The sequence below is a fragment of the Cnephaeus nilssonii genome (assembly GCF_951640355.1).
Source record: "Cnephaeus nilssonii genome assembly, chromosome: 15".
Lineage (NCBI taxonomy): Eukaryota > Metazoa > Chordata > Mammalia > Chiroptera > Vespertilionidae > Cnephaeus > Cnephaeus nilssonii.
The window spans coordinates 53,331,581-53,354,819 of NC_137086.1; the positions used below are offsets into that span (position 1 = coordinate 53,331,581).

General features: G+C 48.6%; 1 protein-coding gene across 2 annotated transcripts in view; it reads left to right on the forward strand.

Annotated features, from left to right (window-relative positions):
• The window catches only part of ELMOD3 (ELMO domain containing 3), a 27,167-nt gene extending 3,948 nt beyond the window's left edge, over positions 1–23,219 (forward strand). For both annotated transcript variants that reach the window (XM_079792540.1, XM_079792539.1), the window contains exons 3-12: positions 2,312–2,389; positions 2,863–2,932; positions 6,997–7,065; positions 7,943–8,028; positions 9,548–9,671; positions 9,921–10,043; positions 13,824–13,954; positions 19,046–19,122; positions 19,410–19,537; positions 19,968–23,219. In XM_079792540.1, the coding sequence (XP_079648666.1) occupies positions 2,312–2,389; positions 2,863–2,932; positions 6,997–7,065; positions 7,943–8,028; positions 9,548–9,671; positions 9,921–10,043; positions 13,824–13,954; positions 19,046–19,122; positions 19,410–19,537; positions 19,968–20,170 (1,089 nt within the window). In that variant the 3' untranslated portion in view covers positions 20,171–23,219. The remainder of the gene's footprint in view (positions 1–2,311; positions 2,390–2,862; positions 2,933–6,996; positions 7,066–7,942; positions 8,029–9,547; positions 9,672–9,920; positions 10,044–13,823; positions 13,955–19,045; positions 19,123–19,409; positions 19,538–19,967) is intronic.
• The last annotated feature ends 20 nt before the right edge of the window (positions 23,220–23,239 follow it).

Sequence of the window (23,239 nt, forward strand, 5' to 3'; positions counted from 1 at the left end):
ATCATGAGGCCAGTTTTGGAGGAGTTGGCTCAGTTGTGCTGTGTTAGGGGATCCATTCTCATCTCCCAGGGATAAAAAAAAATCAAAGCTGATTTTAAGGAGTATTAGCAAAAATATGTAGGAGGGATTAGAGTAATGGGATAATCTAGGATTATAGGGCTTTGACTTCAGCAATGATTCCTTTATTAATTACTTTCCTTTGATTATTTTTTATTCTACAGAAAATAATGCATTCACATAATTCAGAATTCAAAACGTACAGAGAATATGTATGCTATGAAAAAATTGCCTTCTAGCCCTAGCTGATTTGGCTCAGTGGATAGAGTGTCAGCCTGCGGACTGAAGGGTCCTGGGTTCAAGTCCAGTCAAGGGCACATACCGGTTGTGGCTTGATCCCTGGCCCTGGTCAGGGCGCATACGTGGGAGGCAACTAATTGATGTGTCTTTCTCACATCGATGTTTCTCTCTGTCTCTCCCCCTCCTTTCCACTCTCAAAAAATCAATGGAAAATTATCCTTGGGTAAGGATTAACAACAACAGCAAAAAATTGCCACCCTAGTTGGTTTGGCTCAGTGGATAGAACATCAGCCTGTGAACTGAAGGGTCCTGGGTTCGATTCTGGTCAAGGGCACATGCCCAGGTTGTGGGCTTGATTCCCAGTAGGGAGCGTGGAGGAGGCGGCCGATCAATGATTCTCTCATTGATGTTTCTATCTCTTTTATTATTATTATTATTATTTTAAAAATATATTTTATTGATTTTTTACAGAGAGGAAGGGAGAGGGAGAGAGAGTTAGAAACATCGATGAGAGAGAAACATCAATCAGCTGCCTCCTGCACACTTCCTACTGGGGATGTGCCTGCAACCAAGGTACATACCCTTGACCGAAATCGAACCTGGGACCCTTCAGTCCGCAGGCCGACGCTCTATCCACTGAGCCAAACCGGCTAGGGCTGATGTTTCTCTTTCTCCCTCTCCCTTCCTCTCTGAAATCAATAAAAATATATATATATTTTAAATTGCCTTCTACCCTTGTCCCCTGGCCATCAGTTTTTCTGTTGGAGGCAAACTTACCACTTCTGGAAATAGTCTCTGCAGACAAGCAAATGTGATTATGTATTATTTTTAAATATAAATAGTAAAACAGTGTATAATCTGCCCTTTGCTTTTTCACTTAATATGTTGTGAAGATTGTCCCATATTGTCCATAAAGCACTTTCTTATTCTTCTTTATGTGTATAATAGGCTCTCATTGAGTGAATATGCTTTAATTTGTTTAATTAGTTCATTAGTGAACATTTACTTTTTTTACCCTTTTACTATTATAAACAGTGCTACAATGAATGACACCATAAGCATTTTATTTTGCATATGGATGAGTATATCTGTTAGATGAATCCTAGAATGCAATTGCAGGTCCAGAATGTACAAAGCATGTATAATTTTGTCAGGTATTGTCAAGCTATAGAAGTGGTAACAATTTACTCTCCAGTATTTGGTGTTTGATAATACACTAAGTGAAAAATATTATTTCAGAGTAGTTTTATTTTACATTTCTCTTATCCTGAGTAAGATAGAGCATCTTTTCATATGTTTAAGAACTATTTGTGTTTCTTTTTGTGTAAAATAGCCATATCTATGCCTGTTTTTCTACTGGTTTGGGTTATTTTTAGAACTAATTTTTAACGTATTAGGTAAATTAGTGCTATATGGGTGGTATGAGTTGCAAAAAGTTTGTCAGGTTTGTTTTTTTAAGCTCTTATAGGGGAAAGGTTTGGCTGAGCGGAACGGCCAAAAGTGAGGGAACTGCCTCACTGAACTTCGCTTACTCAGAGAGCTTTAAACAGAGCCAGGAAATCTGTGTAAGATTTCTGAGATAACATTAACTCAGCTTTTTGCAGGTTTTCTTAACATTAGATTAAACCAGTGATGGCGAACCTATGACACGCGTGTCAGCACTGACACGTGTAGCCATTTCTGATGACACGTGGCCGCTGAGGCGGCCGCATGCCGAGGATGAAACATTTGCGAAATAATGTTTTTTCCTCAAAGTGACACACTACCCGAGTTATGCTCAGTTTTTTGGCGAAGTTTGACACACCAAGCTCAAAAGGTTGCCCATCACTGGTTAAACAGAAGCTTTCCCTTATAGTATTTCTTGTAGTTAACTTCTTAGGAGTTCATCCATTTGTGTGTGTGTGTGTGTGTGTGTGTGTGGAGGGGGGGTGGTACTGGGAAAAGGTGTGACATTTAAGCTGTCATCTTTGGGGCTGACATGTGCCTGGGAGAGTGACTCTGGTTTGTCTTTCAGGTCAAAAGTGTGTCTGCTGGGAACTCTCCACCAAACGACAAGGACAGCAGTGCTCTTCTGGCTTTCAGAGGAATTCCTGTACATATTGATCACACTTTAGTACCTCCCGCCAATACAAGTTTTTGTTGCATGCCATTAGGTGGTGCCAGGGACCCATGACCCTGCCCTTCAGGAGCTCACACTGAGGAGAAGGGGTGTGGGGCACAAACAAGCAAAAAACAACCTCGGTCTAGTAAGATAATTGCTCTAGTGAAGCAAAATATAAAGTGCAACGGGAATACCAAAGGCACACCACAGCCCCATTGAGTTGTGTGGATTTTGATTGTTTACTATGCATGGAAGGCATACACGTCCCCACATCACTCAACTTCTACATCAGAGTTGGAGTTTTCCAGGTGCCTCTCTTTAAGATTGGCTTTAATCAACCCATCAAGGTAGACTAGATCCTTCTGGCCTAAAGTTTCAAGGATAGTCAGTACAATGGATGGGGCATGTTTGTGTGGTTGGGGGGACATCGATCTACCCTTACACTAAAGATCACTGCCCTGCAGATCTCGGAGTTGAAGAACCACAGCCTCCTCCGAGCCCTGACAGCAGACGCTAATGGATGGGCGCCAGGTGGTAAGTCCTCTTCAGAGCCCTTGGAGCCTGGGTGGGGCCCAAGTCAGCTACCCATGGATCTGCTTTTCATCATTTGAATGTCTCACTACTTGTCCTACAGAATTTTGCAGATTTATCATTATTCAAGGAAAATTAGAATCAACACTGGAGGAGTCACAAGATCTGAGTTATAATCTAGCCCCACTAGCCCTGCTAGTGACTATGTGCCTTTGGGCAAATCATATAATCTCTCTGTCTACAGTAGAAATATTAAAACCTTTATCCTCAAAAGGATATTATGATAATGAAATAAGACAGTATATGCAAAAGGGCTTTGAAAAAGCATCCTATTTTATCTGCTTTACATGGTTCTTTCCTACATTACTGGGTGGGCAAAAGCAGGTTTACAGTTGTTTGTATAGAAAATAATAAATAATCTATATATATATAAGCACCTAATATGCAAATTGCCCCCTAGTGAGTTCGACCAGACAACCAGGAGTTCGATTGCTCACTATGATGTGCGCTGACCACCAAGGAAGCCAAGGAAGCCAAGGAAGGGAGGCCCCAGCCGTCCCTGATTGTGGGCCAGGCCTAAGGACCCTACCCATGCATGAATTTCGTGCACCTGGCCTCTATATATATAAAGGCCTACGCCAGTGGTTGGCAAACTGCGGCTCTCGAGCCACATGCGGCTCTTTGGCCCCTTGAGTTTTTAGCAAAGGCCAGCTTAGGAGTACCCTAATTAAGTTAATAACAATGTACCTACCTATATAGTTTAAGTTTTAAAAATTTGGCTCTCAAAAGAAATTTCAATCTTTGTACTGTTGATATTTGGCTCTGTTGACTAATGAGTTTGCCACTGGCCTAAGCCACCAGCATGCACACTGGCCACCAGGGGGCAGGCATTCAATACAAGAGCGGAAAACACAGGCATGGAAACATGGAACAAACTGATGATGCTCCGAGGGAGGAGGGCGGGAAGAGATTAACCAAAGATCTTATATGCATACTAGAAGCCCGGTGCACGAAATTCGTGCACGGCGGGGGGTTGTCCCTCAGCCCAGCCTGTACCCTCTCCAATCTGGGACTCCTGGAGGGATGTCCAACTGCCCGTTTAGGCCCCATCCTGGTGGGATCGGGCCTAAACGGGCAGTCGGACATCCCTCTCACAATCCAGGACTGCTGGCTCCCAACTGCTTGCCTGCCTGCCTTCCTGATTGCCCCTAACCGCTTCTGCCTGCCAGCCTGATCACCCCCTAACCACTCTGCTGCCAGCCTGGTTGATGCTTAACTGCTCCCCTGCGAGCCTGTTTGCCCACAACTTCCCTCCTCTGCCGGCCTGGTTACCCCTAACTGCCCTCTCCTGCAGGGTTGATCACCTCCAACTGCCCTCCCTTGCAAGCCTGGTCCCTCTCAACTGCCCTCCCTTGCAGGCCGGGTGCCTCCCAACTGCCCTCTCTTGCTGGCCATCTTGTAGTGGCCATCTTGTGTCCACATGGGGGCAGCTATATTGTGTGTTGCAGTGATGATCAATCTGTATATTACTCTTTTATTAGATAGGATAGAGGCCTGGTGCATGGGGGGGGGGCAGCTGGTTTGCCCTGAAGGGTGTCACAGATAAGGGTGGGGGTTCCCTTGGGGTGTGGGGCAGCCTGAGCGAGGGGCCTGTGGTGGTTTGCAGGCCGGCCACGCCTCCTGGCAACCCAAGGGGAGGCCCTGGTATCTGGAATTTATTTTCCTTCTACAATTGAAACTTTGTAGCCTGGGGCGGCAGCCATTTCTAGGGCGGCAGCCATTTCTGTGGCAGTTAATTCACCTTCTACAATTGAAACTTTGTTGCCTTAAGCGGGTGAGCCCGGCCAGGGTGTGTGGAAAGCTTTGCTTCCCCTGTTGCTGCCGGCAACCCTGGCCTGCTCTCTCAAGCTCCATTCTGCCGCCATTTGTTTGAATTTGTTTACCTTCTATAATTGAAACTTTGTAGCTTGAGTGGAGGCTTAGGCCTGCAACGGCTATGGAAAGCTTGGCTTGCTCTGTTACCTGGGAAACCTTGCTCTCTGTGGCTGTAGCCATCTTGGATTGGGGTTAATTTGCATACTCGCCCTGATTGGCTGGTGGGTGTGGCTTATGTAGCGGAATGATGGTTAATTTGCATATTACCATTTTATTAGAGAGGACTAGAAGCCCTTGGCCTGGCCTGTGTGCACCCTCTTGCAATCCGGGACCCCTCAGGGGATGTCGGAGAGCTGGTTTTGGTCTGATCCCTGCAGGCCTGGCCGAGGGGCCCCACTGGTGCATGAATCCATGCACCAGGCTTCTAGTTGATAAATAATAATACAAGTATAAACTTTGTTTTTCATACTTACAATTATAAACCTACTTTTGCCCCACACTGTATTTTTGTGGGTTTTTTTTTTTGTTTTTTTGTTAATCCTCACCAGAGGATATGTTTTCCAATGATTTTTAGAGAGAGTGGAAGGGAGGGAGAAAGGGAGAGAGACATAGATGTGCAAGAGACACACCAATTTGCAACCTAGATATGTGCCCTTGACTGGGAATTGAACCTGTAACCCTTTGGTGCATAGGCTGATGCCCTAACCATTGAGCACACCATCCAGGGCGAAGGGGGGTTTTTTGTTTGTTTTTTACCATCCATGGTTGAGTATTCTGTATTTTGTTGAAGTTATACAGCTTGGAAGCCCTGAGGTTCTGTGTCTGCTGCCCCACCCAGAGTTTGGGGCTGGCAAGATTGAGTTTCCCAGAGTTCCAGATATTCAGGACCCCGGACCCATCTCATCTGCCACCACTCTTCACTGCCCTGCTGGGCCCAAGCCCACGACTGTGTCCATAATACTAGCTAACATGTGTTAAGCACTTACCTTTGGGCCACATATTCCCCGAAGTGGTCGAAGAGTTACATCGTCCCCATAGTAGTCCACGAGTGATTACCGATGGTTAAGTAACTGGCCCAAAGAACAGCTAACAAGTGGTGGAGATGAACCGTTCACCAGCAGTAGGCTCTAGAGCAAGCATGTCAAACTCAAAGGCTAACATGGGCCAAATAAACGAGGCATGCGGCCCGTGGATCACGAGTTTGACGTGCTTGCTCTAGAGTGTGCTTTCAGCAACCATCCGCTACTGCTTCCCAGCCGCTTTCTCTTCCTCATTATCCACTAGTGTTTTGAGTTCTTGGTAGAATTTTATTTAATTTGCAAGTATACTTTCAAAACAGTTTATTGTCACGTGACATCCTCAGCCATGAGTTCAAGGCAGAGAGGAACTGTCCTAAACTGCTTTTACCACTGAGGCTGGAGGGATCACAATTTTTGGTATTTAACTGAAGTCTCTTCATCCTTTCCACTATTTGTTGACGTCCTCCATAGCAAAACCAGTGACAGGACACACCACTAGCAATTTGGGCCAGAGAGTGACAGCTGTGGTTTGGAGAAAAGGGCCATGTAGTGACTATAGAGAGCCTATCCTGCTGTGTTTTTTTTTTTCTTCTACTTTTTCCCCCTCTTATCATGCTTTATTCATTCATGAAATAATTGAGCACATGTTATGTGTCAGGCACTGTACTAGGTTCTGGAGAGCCTCGCCCTCATGTAGCTCCCAGTGCAGTGGGGGAAAGATGGTCACAACACTGATAGGGCATCCAGGTGAGGGTGATAATCAGAATTAACTGAAGGATGAGAGGGAGTTACACCAGAAGGGGTTGCAATTGACGGGGCTTGCTGACTATCAGCAGAGGGAGAGCAGTCTGTGCCTCGGCACTGAAGGTGGGAAGTACAGAGAAACTTTAGGTATCCTTTATGTCCTACGGCAGAGTTAGAGTACGGAGGGTCCAGATTGTGAGAGTACTTAGATGCTATGCTAAAGAGTTGAGTGTTACCTTGAGAGTTAGGGAGGATCCCTGGAGGGTTTTGACCAGGGAGCCAGGGTGGGACATCAGATCTGCCTTTCTGGAAGCTCACTCTGGCAGCCTCATGAAGAGGGTATCTGAGGGCAACAGGACCCAAGGCTGAGGGCTGATGGTGATGCAGACTACCCCAAGCTCAGAGGGTCTCCTTTTCTCACTGTTGCAGTTGTGAGCCCAGAGGTGCTCAGAGCCCAGGAAGAATGGGAAGCCGTGCAGAACATCCAGCCAGAGACAGGTAACTGCAAGAATGGCGCTATCTCCACACAATCTGCTGCTGGTAAAGGCACTGTCCACACACGAGGCTAATGTTTCTGTGACTCTGAGATGAGGACACAATTCCTGAATGGTCTTATTTTGGCTGTGTGAAATAGAACAAAAACTCTTTCCAATCTAAAGACGACTTTCTGGAAGAAATGGGAATGAATGCCGTGGGGAAAGGGCTGCCATCTACCCAGCCCTGAGAGAACTCAGGGAGGACCGCGGCATGGTCAGCTTCCGTAGGGAGATGAGGTTAGCAGAAGGATGGAGGCGGGCAGAAAGGGCCCCTGCATAAGGCTGAGCAGGTTGTTCACTGTACAAGGAAATCCCTGGAGTTGGGGGCTGAAGCCATCTGCTGGAAGGCTCTGAGCTTGGTAAAAATTGTCTCACATCTCTTTCTGAGAGCTACAGGAAAGCAGAACTAGGACCATATGGGAGAGACGTTATTGTTAACTGACAAGTTAATTCCCTGTGGACAGGAACAAAGGATGAAGAGAGGGCCATTCATATATAGGGTGTGAGAAGGGGCAAAATAGGAATTAGGAAATACCCCTAAGCAAAACTGTGGCACTCTTATGTGTGTACCTACTCCAGTCAGTGACACCCCCTCACAGATGAGTGGAATTTAGGGAGCCCCTGAGGGGCAGATCCTTCCCTACTTACAGCATAGATCGGCTTGCAAGCCTCTGACCAGCCTGGTCTGAAAGGGAAGTTGATCCAGCAGCTTTGGGTGTCTGATGTTTACAGCTGGCATCTGAGCTTAGAGGTGACAACTGGAACGCCTCAGTGAATGGCTGCTGACACTGACTACTGTTACAAATCCTGGGGTTTCTGCCTCTTCCCTTTTGCCACAGGAAGCCAGACAGACCAGCCTGCACAGCTGATCTCCTTCAGTGAGGCCCTGCAGCATTTCCAGACCATCGACCTCTCCTCCTTCAAGGTATGACATAGGGAGGTTTGGGATCTCCACTTCTTTCCAGGAGCCAGGTTTCTATCCCACCAGGACAGGGCACTGGGCAAGCAGATGGAAGCTTCCAGTTGAGGGTCCTATCTCACCTAGAAAGATCTTGGGGTACAGGGTCGTGGCTGCCAAAGACCCTTGTTGCATGCAGGGCCCCCGTGGCCTTTCTGGGCCTGTGCCCGGAGCTCTGGTGGCCCTGTCATACAGAGGTCCATGTAGCTGCTCCCTGCTCTTCCCTGGTAACAATGGGGAGGTCTGGAATTAAATGCTAGGTAGTTCCTTGAGGAAGCAAGGCAGCCTGTCCAGAGCTGAGTAATTAATGGCTAATGTAGGAAAATACCCATTCTCTAAAGGTATTAGAAGCTATCTGGAAATTTTAAAAAATATGTAGGATTGGAAAAAGAAAGAATCCTATATAATAAAAGGCTAATATGCAAATCGACCTAACGGTGGAACGACCAGTCGCTATGATGCACACTGACCACCAGGGGGCAGACACTCAATGCAGGAGCTGCCCCCCTGGTGGTCAGTGCACTCCCACAGGGGAAGCGCCGCTCAGCCAGAAGCCAGGCTTACGGCTGGCGAGCGCAGCGGTAGTGGTGGGAGCCTCTCCTGCCTCCGTAGCAGCGCTAAGGACCCCTTGGGGGGTCCTGGACTGAGAGAGGGTGCAGGCAGGGCTGAGGGACACCCCCACCCCCTCCAGTACATGAAATTTCGTGCACCGGGCCTCTAGTATTGAGAATAAAAGCTGGCAAGCTTTCTGGGGCATCTTGAGTGACCAGTAGTAAGTTTAGAGGAATGTGATTTCAGATCTTGTACCTAAAACCTGGCTCAAGAGAGAGGCTGAGAAGATAGGAATCAGGTTGCCAGAAGCTACCCAGATCAGTTTGTTCTAAGTCCCTGGCAGCGGCCCTGAGCAATGAGAAGCCAGCATGGCCTGGTTTAGGAAGTGCTGGTTGTGGTGGTAGCAAAAGGCTCTAGCTCCCCTCAGAGGTATCCAGCTCCAAAAAAGTCTCCACTCAACTCCTGTCCCCACTGGCTGTCTCATCCTAGAATTTGAGAGTGGGGCTAGACTTTATAAATTACGTCCTTTATGGAGAGAGACAGAGGCAGACATACAAAGGCTATGCAGAAGCAGCCCTGCCAGGAAACCTGGTCTGGTGTTTGTGAGACCACATGGGGGAGTCCCCACAGCCAGCCTCCTGACAGTCGATGGAATAGCAAGTTCTGGAAGAGCCCGAAGGACCAAATGTACACAACTGACTGATAATGCCTGGGGACATCTATTTACAAAGAACTTAAGAGCGGGGAGAGCCTGTCTCCAGAGGTTCCACAGATGCTTCACAGCGTCTGCTCCCTTTCCCTGGCCCAGAGACCAGCCACTTATTGGGGGAACTATGTCTTTCTGCAAGAATAGTCCCTGTGCTCAGCCTAATGATAAGTTCATTAAAGCGGGTGAGCCCAGCATGCTACCCATTACCTGCAACTTTCTCCCCAGAAAAGAATCCAGCCAACGATTCGAAGGACTGGGCTTGCTGCCCTCCGGCACTGCCTCTTCGGGCCTCCAAAGCTCCACCAGGGCCTCCGTGAAGAAAGGGACTTGGTCCTGACCATTGCTCAGTGTGAGTGCACTGGTGCTGCCACAGGCAGGTGCTGCCGATGAGGTCAGGCAGGGAGCACTGTTTGCCCACCCTGTCACTAAGCCTCACCCAAGGGTCTTGCATTTTCCGTGTGGATGTGGGGAGCAGGGACTGAGAGGTGAAAGTCTGGGAGAACAGGGTGTCTTGAGTACAGTCTGGATCTATCTTGAGAAGCACTTAGTCTTCCCTTGAAGGGCAATCCAACAGAAACATGGGTGTGTTTTGGGGCAGGTGGCCTGGATAGCCGAGACCCAACACATGGCCGAGTCCTCAAGACCATCTATAAGAAGCTGACCGGCTCCAAGTTTGACTGTGCCCTCCATGGAGATCACTGGGAAGATCTGGGCTTTCAGGGTAAGAGAGAGGAGTGGTTTGTCTTCTTTTCTTGGACCCCTGATTCCGGGACTAGAGTGAGAGCCCAGCACCATGCGAAGGGGTGTCGGGGAAAGCCTTCCAGGAAGAGGGTAGAGCAAATGCAAGGGCCCTGACGTGACGCTTGCTTGCCTCGGTTAGAGAAACAGTGTGGCTGACGTGAGAAGAGAGAGGCAGGAGAAACGTTGACTTGTGGCCGTGCAGACCGTTGTCAAACACTTACTCTGGGGTGGAAACCGCTGGAGTGATAGGGTTTGGAATCTGGTTTTTTCTTTTTCCTCTTTTCCATTAATATTGATGAAAAGTTTGCTTTATTTTTGAGTGAAACAAAATTATTTCACCTGCTTTTGGATTGTGCTACTCTTTTTTCAAAATCATACCAAATTACACTTGTATAGAATAGGAAACTTTATATACCCATGATTAATTGACAGTCTGTTGGTATTGACAACATGTTTAAGTCCCTTTATCCTCCCTCATGTATAATTGTCTTAAATATGTCCTCTATATACACTGAAATCATGTGAGTGTTTGATTTTTGTTTCAACCATTAAACAACTTAAGAATCTCAAGAGGAGAGGCAAAATCCATTGTATTTACTTTTCCATTGTTCTTTCTTCCTTTCTGGTATTCCATGATTCCTTTTATCATTTCCTTTCTGTTTCAAAACATTTTTTAGGCATTTTTAAAAATATATATTTTATTGATTTTTTACAGAGAGGAAGGGAGAGAGATAGAGAGTTAGAAACATTGATGAGAGAGAAACATCGATCAGCTGCCTCCTGCACACCCCCCACTGGGGATGTGCCTGCAACCAAGGTACATGCCCTTGACCGGAATTGAACCTGGGACCTTTGTCTGCAGGCTGACGCTCTATCCACTGAGCCAAACCGGTTTCGGCATAGGCATTTTCTTATATAGGTCTACTGGTGATAAATTCTCTTACCCAAAGAGAAACAAGTCATCTGAGAATGACTTGATTTCCCCTTTACTTCTTTTTTTTTTTTATTGATTTATTACAGAGAGGAAGGGAGAGGGATAGAGAGTCAGAAACATCGATGAGAGAGAAACATCGATCAGCTGCCTCCTGCACACCCCCCACTGGGGATGTGCCCGCAACCAAGGTACATGCCCCTGACCGGAATCGAACCCGGGACCCTTCAGTCCACAGGCCGACGCTCTATCCACTGAGCCAAACCGGTTTTGGCGATTTGCCCTTTACTTCTGAAGGGTAATTTTCCTGGATATAGAATTTCATGTTGACAGTTCTTTTTCAGCACTTGATAAATGTGCTACTGCCTTTTGGGCTTCATGGTTTCTGATGAGAAAGCTGCTATCATTTTTATTTTTTTTAAATATATTTTTATTGATTTCAGAGAGGAAGGGAGGGAGGGAGGGAGGAGGGAGAGAGAGAGAGAGAGAGAGAGAGAGAGAGAGAGAGAGAGAGAGAGAGAGTCAATGAGAGAATCATCGATCAGTTGCCTCTTGCAAGTCCCACACTGGGGATCGAGCCGGCAACCTGGGCATGTGCCTTGACCGAGAATTGAACCATGACCTTATGGTTCATAGGTTGATGCTGAACCACTGAGCCACGCTGGGCATTAAAATATATACATATATATTTTTTTATTTCAGAGAGGAAGAGAGAGAGCTAGAAACATCAATGATGAGAGAAAATCATTAATTGGCTGCCTCCTGCACACCCCCTACTGCGGGGGATCAAGCCCACAACCCAGGCATGTGCCTTTGGCCGGAATTGAACCTGGTACCCTTTAGTCTGCAGGCCAACTCTCTATCCACTGACTCAAACCTGCTAGGGCACTGCTGTCATTTTTAAAAATAAGTTTTTATTTATTTCAGAGAGAGGAAGGGAGAGGGAGAGAGAGATAGAAACATCAATGATGTGAGAGAATCATCGATCGGCTACCTCCTTCATGCCTCCTACTGGGGACTGAGCCCAAAACCCGGGCATGTGCCCTGATCAGGAATTGAACCATGACCTCCTAGTTCAGTTCACTAAGCAACACCGGCCAACAAGCTACTGTCATTTGAATTATTTCTCCCTGATAGTTAAGGGGTTGTTTTTCTCTCTTTCTGTTTTCAAGATTTTTATTTTTTGTCTTTAGTTTGCAGCGTTTTAATTATGATGTGTCTTGGTGTGAATACCTTTCACTTTATTCCATTTGGGGTTTACTCAGCTTCTTGGATCTGTAGATTTTTATGTCTTTTGCCAAATTTGATAAATATTCACCCATTATTGCTTTTGAGTACTTTTTTCAGCCCCACACTTTCTCCTCTCCTGTGGGACTCTGATGGCACAAATGCAAGGTCTTTTGTTATTGCTCCACAGGTCCCACGGGCTCTGTCTATAGCTCATGGATCTCTGGAGTGCTCCTCATTTTGTTTTGTTTTTTCCCTCATTGTTCAGATTGGGTAATTTAAATTGTTCCATCTTCAAGGTCACTGATTCTTTTCCTGTTATAGCTATTCTGCTGTTGAGCCCATCCACTGGGTTTTTAATTTTAGTTATATTTACTGAGACTTTCATTTCTTTTCTAAGTGTGTTAGTAATTGCTTATCAAAGGCATTATCAAAGGTTTAGTAACTATAACAACACAAATAGAGGAGTTCTGTAATTCAGGTCTCACTGGGGTAAGATCAAGGTGGCAGCAGAGCTGCATTCTTTTTTTTTTTTTTTAATAATATATTTTACTGATTTTTTACAGAGTGGAAGGGAGGAGGATAGAGAGTTAAACATCGATCAGCTGCCTCCTGCACACACACACACACCCCACCACCAATGGGGATGTGCCCGCAACCAAGGTACATGCCCTTGACTGGAATTGAACCTGGGACCCTTCAGTCCACAGGCAGACGCTCTATCCACTGAGCCAAACCGGTCAGGGCCGAGCTGCTCGGTTTCAGGAGAGACTCTGTTTCCTTGTCGTTTTCACCATCTAGAGGCTGCCTGCATTCCTCCTCCTTCATAGCATCTCTCTGAGCCCGATTCTGTTCTCACATCTTTTTCTGACTGTTTCTGCCGCCCTCTTTCATTTTTTACATTGGCCCCTTCCAGATAATCCAGGGTAATTTTCTTATCTGCTAATTAGCAACCTTAATTCTACCTGCAATCTTAATTCCCCCTTGGCCTGCAACATTGCATACACATAGGTTGTGGGGATTAGGACAGGCACAGTTTTGGAGGGGCCATTACTCTGCCTACAGCAGCTGCTTAAAAACCCTTATCTGGTGTTGCTATCTCCTGATTGCTCTTCTCATCCAAATTGTGATTTTCTTTGTGTAACAAGTGATTTTTTTATTGTGTCCCGAACATTTTGGGTGGGTATAGTGTAATGAGACTCTGGATCTTCTTTAAGTCTTCTATTTTAGCAGGCCTCCTCTGATACTGAGCCAATGGGGGGAGGAGGCTGTGACCTCATTACTGTCAGATGGGGTGGGAGCCCAGTTACCCCACTTGGCCTCCACTAGTACACTGGCTGGGAAGGGCAGGGGTACCTCATTACTATTCCCATGTGGCCTCCACTTCACTTCCAGTGCCACCAGAGGGAAGGAGGCTCCTTAGCACCAGGAAAGGATAAAGTCCCACTTCTCTGACTGCCCTGCTAAGGGGTGTCCTGTTACAGTCAGGAAAGTCTAGGCTCTCCACTTGGCCTATAACTAAGTCATTGACGCTCCCGGGAGCAAGCATTTCATTAAGTATTGCTCTCATCACCCTCAATTTCCTCCTGGTTTCTGCTATAGGAGCAAACCCAGCCACAGACCTGAGAGGAGCGGGCTTCCTTGCCCTCCTGCATCTGCTGTACCTGGTGATGGACTCAAAGACCTTGCTGATGGCCCAGGAGATTTTCCGCCTGTCTCATCACCATATCCAGGTGGGGCTCTGGTGGGAAGCCAGCAGAGAGGGCTGTGGAGCTAGGACCTGGGCTCAGGGCTCTTTGAGCAGCCAGGCGGGCCTCCCAGGTAAACCTCTCTCATTGCTGAGGGCTCTTAGGACAACTGGGGCAAACCAGGATTGGTCTTCCCCTGTCAGTGCTGGAATCTGAGCTCTAGCACTCATTAGCATGAGTCTCAAGCATTGCCTCAATTCCCCAGAGCCTCAGTTTCCTCATCTGTAGAATGGAAATCATGGAAACTTCAGCTGGGTAGTTGGAAAAATTAAAGGAGATAATGTACAAAAGCACTAGGCAACTCACCACCCTCCCTGGGAAATCCCTGAGTCTGAAGGAAAAGAGTCCGCCTTGTGTGCCCCAGAGAAGGTTTGCCTCTGGGTCAGGAGTTACTGACAGGCTGGAAGTGGCTTTTGTAGCCCTCAGTCTCTGTCCAGGTCTGCTCTCTGGGGTTGGGCTAGATGGTTTTCCCAATTAGGAAAAGGTGGTAGGTATTCCCTCCATTTTAGAAATGAATTTGACCTGTTTCTTGCCATGCGTCTCCCAGATTTGTGGGACCTGGAATTCATTCACTAAACAAATATTTATTCAGCACCTCCTGTGCTAGTTATTTTTCTTGATGCTTGAGATACATCAGTGAGCAAAACAAAGATCCTTCCAGCAGAGAAGATAAGTAAGCATAATACATACACTAATGATGGGAATGTTAGAAGGTGATGTGTGTGCTAAGGAAAAAGCACAGGTGGGCTAAGGTTTGGAGAATGTGGGGAGGGGTTACAGTATTTTATGGGATGGTCAAGGTATCTCCCATGAGAGGGCAAGACTTAAACCAAGCCTTGAAGAGGTGAGGGTGTTAGCCAAGCTGGTTTCTGGGGGAAGAGCATTCCACACAGGAAGAGCAGCTACAGCACAGGTCCTGAGGAGAGAGTGTCTGGCATGTGAAGAATAGCAGGGAAGCTGGCTGGAGCGGAAGGAGGAAGGGAGGGCAGTAGGAAAGGAGGTCAGAGGTTAATGGGGACCAGATGGCGTAGTGCCTGGTAGGTACGATAAGGGCTTTTGATTTTACTCTGAGCAAAATGAGGGTTTTCAGCAGCTTGGAGTACCTTGAAAGGTTTAAATGGATCCTACCAGCTGCCCGGTGGAGAATAGTCTAGAGCAGCAATTTTTAACTGACATGCCACAAGAATTTTTAAATCATGTCATACCTATTTAGTCAGGGGCACTGACTCTTTTTTCCTAGGTTCTCAAATAAGAAAATGACAACAGCCAACACAATAATAGCCATCTGGTGTGAATGAGTCAAAATTATACCTTTGTCAGATCGGCAAACAGTGCAGTAATATATTTTTTGGTGTGCCGCAGAATTTTAGTAACTAGTTTATGTGTGCCACAAGATGAAGAGGTTGAAAGTCTCTGGTCTAGGGCTTTATAATCAAGTTGTAGGTGATGGTGGTGTGGAGGGTCTTCTCAGAGGAGGTGGTGTGAAGTGGTCAGATGCTGGATATAGAATCTTGAGCGTATGGGCTTAAGAGAGTAGAGCCAGCATATTTTTCTGATGGATGGAATATGAGTGTAAGAAAAAGAGGGGATTCGAAGATGATTTTTTAAAATATATTTTTATTGATTTCAGAGAGGAAGGAAGAGGGAGAGAGAGATAGAAACATCAATGATGAGAGACAATCATTGATCAGCTGCCTCCTGCATGCCCCCTACTGGGGATTGAGCCCGAAACCCGGACATGTGCCCTTGGCCAGAATCGAACCTGGGACCCTTCAGTCTGCAGGCCAACACTCTATCCACCAAGCCAAACTGGCTAGGGCTAGCTTTTTAAAAAATATATGTTTTTATTGATTTTAAAGAGAGAGAGGAAGGTAGGGAGGGAGGGGGAGAGAGAAAGAGAGAGAGAGATTGATGAGAGAGAAACATCAGTTGCTGCCTCCTGCATACACCCTCCTGGGGATTGAGCCCACAACCCAGGCATGTGCCCTGACCGTGACCTTTTGGTGCAGAGGACAACACTCAACCACCTGAGCCACACTGGCCAGGGCCCAGCTAGCTTTTTTTAATAATTCCTTGAACTATTAGTACTTCCAAGGTTTTAAAGTAAAACTTAATCTCAAGAGCTTCTGGATCTTGAAAACAATTTTCCAGGAGGCATGGATGAGATCCGAATAACAGTTGGGGGACACGGCCCTGCCAACAGCCACTCCTGTTTCTCTCCAAAGGGGAGAACTAATGTTTCAGGGACCTGTGTACATCCTGCTAAAGGGGAATGCGCCCAGAACTAGAAATGCTGGGGGATGGCCTGGGCCCCCCATGAGTGCGGGCAGTGTGACTGCTCAGCCCACGCTGTCCTGAGGAGTGCTGCAGTCACCTGGGGTGGGGGTGCAGACTCCGAGGACCCTCCCCAGAGCTACGGATTGGAACCTCCAGGGGGGTCATGTCAGCAGCAGCCACCAAAGACCACCTGGGCTTCCTGTTCAGTTCTCAAAGGAGCTTAAGCATGAAGAGAAGGGAAACTTTAAATGGAAACCCAAAATGCCCGGGTCTGGTTTCCTCTACTGTCTGCTAGTTCCCTAAACACAGCCTCACTGTAGTATTTTTGCTTAAAGGAACACTTTTCAGATCCAAAAGGACTGCTGAAGGAACGGAGACACTGAGATCTGAATTCCAGTGAAAACTGCTTTTTAATAAGTGAGCTTTAAATGAATGTTCCTGAGAGTGAATGAACACTAGGTGTAAATCTTCTCTTCATCATGTTGCTACCATATTCTTGTTCCCATATTTATCTTAGACTGAAAAAAATCAAGGGAAGGGGCAGGGTGATATTATGCAAGTATATATAATTAAATATGCAATATAAGAAGGTATAACCCCCTGTCCAGGTGGCTCAGTTGGTTGGAGTGTTCTCCCATACACCAAAAGGTTGTGGGTTCGATTCCCAGTCAGGGCACATACCTAGATTGTGGGTTTGATTCCTGGTCAGTGCGTGTACTGGAAGCAATGGATCGATGTTTCTCACATTGATGTTTCTCTCTCTCTCCCTTTCCCTCTCTTCCTCTCTAAAAATCAATAAAAACATATCCTCAGGTGATGATTTAAAAAAAAAAGTAAGAAGTTATAAATGCATTGCTGCTTACCTCAGCCACGCACATTGAGGCAAAAATAATAATTATGAACGTTTGTTAGCACCTACTTAGACTGATGCTGTACTGAATATTTTGCATATAAGATCTAAATTACTCCTTAGAGCAACTCTGTGAGGTAGGCTGTGGGATAATAGAAAATGTCAACTGTAGATAATAAAACCTATCTCGTAGAATTTTTGTAATGATTAGTGTCTTGACTCCACCCAGCATGGCACTTGGTCAGGGTCCCCAGGAACCTCCAGGTTCTGTGATTCACTGGAGGGTTCACGGGCCTTGGCAGAGAGTCACAGCCATGATGTGGCTGAGCCAAAGCAGAGTCAGCAGGGGAAGAAATGCATGGGACAAAGCCCACAGGAAACCCGGTGCCGGCTTCCAAGAGTCCTCTCCCAGTGGAATCACACAGGACACACTTAATTCCTCCAGCAAGTAAAATGGTGCCAACCCGGGAGCTCTTAGAAATTCAGTACCTAAGGCTTTTACTGGGGGGTGGCCATGCAGGCCCCAAGTGTAGCACACACCAGAATTCCAGAGTCACAGAGGGGAAGCAGAGTTTACACAGTGAGTCATCCTGAGGGAATGGCGGGCGTCTCTCACAACCCAAGTGCCCAGATGCCAGCCAAGGGCTAACCTTGTATGCAGGCCTTTCTAAGGATAGCAGTTTGAGGCCGCTGTGTTAACTCAAAGTGCATTTCCCTTTTTATTTTGAGAGAGAGGAAAGCTATCTCAATGTTTGGGTGGCTTTACTAAGGACACACAGCTAGCAGGTGGCCAGGCCAAGATCTGGAACCCAGGCGTCATGGAAGACCCTGAGAAAAGCTGGGTGGGGCCAGGAGACCCTCGACGGGTCAGGCAGTGATGTCCACTAAAACCTAGATCTGCACTGTCCACCACAGCAGCCGAGCACGTGTCGCTATGAGCACTTGGAGTCATGCTAGGATGAGCTAAAGAAGTGTTGCATTTTACATTTTATTTTATTTAAATTTAAATTTAAATAGGTGCATGTGGTTAGTTGCTACCTTACTGGACAGCACAGTATAGTGAGTTTCCTTCTTGGGGAAGTAGATGGGATAAATAGACTGTGACACTTGTTCTAAACTACGGAATGCACTGATTTGTCTGTCCTCAGTGGATGCCCTTGTGTATGTGCAACAATGAAAACTAACATGTGACATTTGCAAATCCCCTGCAAAACGTTTTTCATTTGCTTTCACGTGTGTGTGTGTGTGTGTGTGTGTGTGTGTGTTTTGTTTTGGTTATTAAATAGGAAGGAATTTGCTCCTCTAAAAATAGAGCTTTGAGGTGGACCCTGCAGGGCATCCTGAGGCCCACCCTGGTGAAGTGCTGGTGGGACTCCATGCTGCCTCTTGGGAGTGCTCAGGCCTCTGCTACTGAGAGATGGGGTGTCCAGCAAGTCAAGGCTGACTTTCTACGTACTTGCACCTTCTCTGTCTGATTTTGGATGAAGTGCTATGAGCAAATAACCAGAAGCCGAGGGAAGGGAAGAAGAGACTTTAAGAACCTATATTGTTAGTTAGGTACCTGGGCCTCACTCTCTCATGTTCATCCTAACCCCAGGGGTCCCTGGCAGCACATGGGTAGGTCTGGTGAAGGCCAATGAGAGCTCATGGGTTGGGATGTTGAAGAAGCCGGAGAACTCTCCCAGGGGTTATGCAAACCAGCTTTGGAGTGAATTAACCCAGTTGGAATCCTGGTTCCGCTGCCTTAAGAAAGGTATTTCACCAAAGCTTCCGTATCCTCATCGGTGAGATGGGAAGATCATTGTGAAAATTAAGTGGAAGCATCCATAACATCGCCGCTGCCTCTGGGCCGTGCTGCCGTTATTGCCTGTAGGCCAGGCTGGGTTGTGGAAGAGGGAAACACAGAAGGCGAGACCTGGGTTGCCACTGACGTGCCACTTCCATTCCAGCAATTCCCCTTCTGTTTGATGTCTGTGAATATCACCCGCATCGCAATCCAGGCCTTAAGAGAGGAGTGTCTCTCCAGGTGAGTCCTCCCACTGCTCATCCCCCCGCCCCCTCAACCCCACCGGCTGATTAGAAGGACCCAGCAGAGCCTGGTTCCCTCCCTCCCTGCCTCATTCTCCCCAGCTTCCTTCCTCACCTGCTGGCTTCTGGGGCACTAGGCAACGTCCATGTGCACCGGACCCATCTGCCAGCCCATCCCCAACCTGGAGCTCAAATGTGAAAGCTGCCTGGGGAGTGGCTCCCCGGGAGGGTAGTGGGGAAGGGCACCCAGGTGCCAGCCTTTGTCCACCACCTCCCTTCCTGCAGGGAGTGTAATCGGCAGCAGAAGGTGATCCCGGTGGTGAACAGCTTCTATGCTGCCACTTTCCTCCACCTCGCTCATGTCTGGAAGACGCAGCAGAAGACCATCGCAGACTCGGGCTTTGTCCTCAAAGGTGTGCTTCCTTCTGGGGAGGCCTAGCTCTTCCACGGCGTCCCCAGGCTTAGGGACCTCAGGGTGGTGACTAGACTGGGTTTGGCTGCAGTTCCCTTCCAGCCCACCCTCTGGAGCCTTCTAGCTCTCCCTTGTCTGCCACCCCTCCTCCCTTTCTGCCCTTATACCTGTGGTGATATTTTCTGAATCAAAAGCTGGGTCTGACAGTGGACTGACTATTCTAAGTCCCAGTTGTCCTGGGCAAGATAGGGTGTGTGGTCCCTGTGGGTCCTGTGGTCCCTTGATCTCCCTCCATGGTGAGCTCCCCATCTTAGAGGTCTCTTCCACCTCTCTCCCTAGGACCCGGGCTGGGGTACTCCTAGAGCTGCTGGGCCCTGGACTGTGCATCCAAAGCCCCCCAAGCCTTTTGTTCCCAATGCTCTCTGTTCCAGACTTGGAAGTGTTGGCCAAGAAGAGCCCACGGCGGCTGCTCAAGACCCTGGAGATCTACTTGGCTGGAGTATCGAAGGGACAGACCTCCTTGCTGGGAGCACAGAAGTGCTGTGGGGCACCAGCCCCTCACTCCAAGGACCTCACTTTCACAGGCGTGTGTGACCTGCCACCACACTCATCCGAAGGCACGTGGCCGGTCTGACCGCCGAGGCAAACCATGTCAGGAACACCTGGCTGGACCACGCCCCTTCTCATCTCAGCAGAAGGGACGCGGAAGCTCTCAGGCCTGGTCGGGGGAGCCAAGGACCTCCTCCTCATGAGACACAGGGGCAGTCAGACTTGACACCCCCCCTACAGATGTGCCTCCTTTGCTGTCATCTGAGTTGGGCTCCAGGTCATCTCGGGGAGAGTGAATGGATCGTGAGGTGGGAGAGCCCCATCAGGATGTTCCACACGCCCCCAGGTAGGGCTTTCAGACCCCTGGTGGCCATAGGACAGGGACCAGACAGGGACATAGAATATGAAGGGAGGTGGCAGTGGCAGCAGCCAACAGGGGGCAGCATGAACCAGAGCAAGACGCCTGAGGCCACAGCTGGGCCCGCCTTCCTCTCCTCCATCCACCAGGCCAGTATAAGAACCCCTGGGGGGGGGGGGGGGGCCTTCTGGCCTTGCATTTGTCCCATCTCCTCTCCTCCCCGCTGTTTATGGTGCAGAACGGGGCCTTTGGCCGAGTCTCCATTGTTGCCCATCCTAACTGCCTGCCAGCTGGGCTTCCCCAGGGAGGCTGTGCGGTGCCATCACAGATGGTTTTCTAGCCTGGTTGGGGAAGGAGGAAATCAGCAGTTACTGAATAAAAGAATTGTTCTGGGTAAGGTTTCCACGTGTTTCCTCCAAGACAAGCCTGTGCCTTCCCCAAGCCCTGCCAGAGCCAGGCACTCCTACCGGGTGAAGGCCCTGGTCAGGGCTCCCGGAGAGGGCGCTGTGCCCTCACCAAACTCCACTGAGTTCACGTGACGTCCACCCTGCACTTGCAGGTCCAGAGACTTACACTCTAACCAGTGGGCGAGGTGAACCTGGCTCTTGTTAAGATTGACTGGTGTGCCATGGCCAGTTTGGTTCACTGTATAGAGCACTGGCCCATGGACTGAAGGGCCAGAGTTCGATTCCGGTCAAGGGCACGTACCTGGATTGCCGGCTGAATCCCCGGCCTGGTCGGGTACATGCAGGAGGCAACCAATTGATGTCTCTCTCTCACATCAATGTTTCTCTGTCTCTCCCCCTCCCACTCTCTCTAAAAATCAGTGGAAAAATATCCTTAGGTGAGGATTAACAACAAAAAAAGATGGACTGGTATGAAGTGCCCACACTGGTTTTTTCCTGCACAATTTGTTTCTGGGGACGCTGGCTGTTCCTTCATTCACAAAACAGCCTCCAGCCCAGGGTATCCTGACCTGGGGCGGGGGCCCCACTACCCTGCTGTCCTGTCCTCTGCCCTCCCTCCAGTAGAGCGTGGAAGACCCTGTCTAGCCCCTGCAGGCCTCTCCAAGGCTGACCCTCTGGAGGTGGGGCCATCATGGGGGTGGGGTTGACACATGGCCACGCCAGGGGGGAAAGGAACTTGTCAGCAGGATGCCTGGTGGGGCTGGCACCGGGCCCTGCAGTGTGCCTGTGTCCTCTTTGCCCGACCGGAACTAACCCTTCCTCCAGTCCGGGCTTAGCTGACCAGCAGAGGTGCAGGGAGATGGGTGGGCTGGAATGCAGAAGGGCACAGCCCAGCCTCCACTTCGGTGTCAGGTTCAGTGGTTCCTTTCTGCAGATTCCTTCCCCCTGCTCTGAGACCAGGCTTCTCAGCAGACCTGACTGCACACTCAGCCCGAGCACTGCCAGGGCCGGCCAAATGGGCCTTTTGCTGGAGGGGAGGCCAGCGGCCTCGCAGGTGCCCTCCTCCCACAGCCTCCCTGTGCAACACGCTCCAGACGGCGGAGCGCTCACAGCTCCACAGCAGTAACACAGTCCGGGGATCAAGTTCTGTTGATGGACTGTTTGGGCGGGCGGGGGGGAGGGTTGTTAGTCTCTAAAAACTCTGAAGAAGATGCAAAGCCCTAGCCAGTCTGGCTCAGTGGATAGAGCGTTGGCCTGCAGATGGAAGGGTCCCAGGTTCGATTCCGGTCAAGGGCATGTACCTCAGTTACAGGCTCCTCCCTGGCCCGGGCCCTGGTCAGGGCTCGTACAGGAGGCAACCAATCGATGTGTTTCTCTCACATTGATATTTCTCTCTGTCCTTCCCTCTCTCTAAAAATCAATAAAAAAATATTCTTGGGTGAGGATTAAAAATAAATAAAAATTTAAAAAAATGAAAAAGTAGATGCAGAAATCTTAATCTGTATTTTTTGGCAGGGAAAGGCCTGCCTAGGCCTTTCGTGGGAGACTTAACATGTTTCACAACCTAAAAGTGTCAGAACTACAGCTTTGGTGCAGCCCCTAGCCCCCCCTTTTAAAAATCATCCCTGAAGCTTCTGGTCAAGATAGCAGAGTCGTGCTCTTTAAAAAACTTCCCCCGGTACATGCTCTGTGTCGGCTGTCAGGTGGAGGACTGACATATGTGCAGAGATATCCAGGGAGCTGGTTTTTTTATGCCTCTTGGCACAAAATCAACAAGATGAACTTGATTAGAATTTCTTTTTAGAATGGAAAGAGCAAGCGTGTCAGCTCAGAAGCCACAGAGCCCCAAGGGCCCAGGGGTGAGCTGGGTCAGCACAGATGTGCCCGGCCAGGCCTCGCACTCTGGTCAAGGCCCACACAGCCCTGCCTCGCTGTCATCCTCCTGGGTCATGCGCTCAGGATGGGACCGCTTTGGGGCAACTCCATTCTCCCCGTGTTTAGCTATCTAGCCGCTTTGATGTTCCAGCCACCACCTGTTACACAAGAGCATGAACTCAGGGGCCCTAGTAATACATGACAATGTGCCGTGAAGTGAAGCCAGACTTCTGCACAGGAGGGAGAGCGGTGCTGTTGCCTGGTGAGCATGTGTCATTTGGAAGCAGCAGTTCATTAGGGCAGCTGAGGAAATGCTGGCTCGGACCCCCAGCCGGCTGCCACAGCCTTCTCCCAGTTGGGAACGTGAGACTGATCTGAAGCCTCTGGCTGCAAGTGATCCTGAGCCTGGCGCTGTGCCACCTCCCTATTGGGTTCACAGCAGTACCTGCCAGGCCCACTGGGACTCCCGGCCCCTCTGCCTTAATCCTGCAAAGCCAGCGCTGGCCCCTCGGAG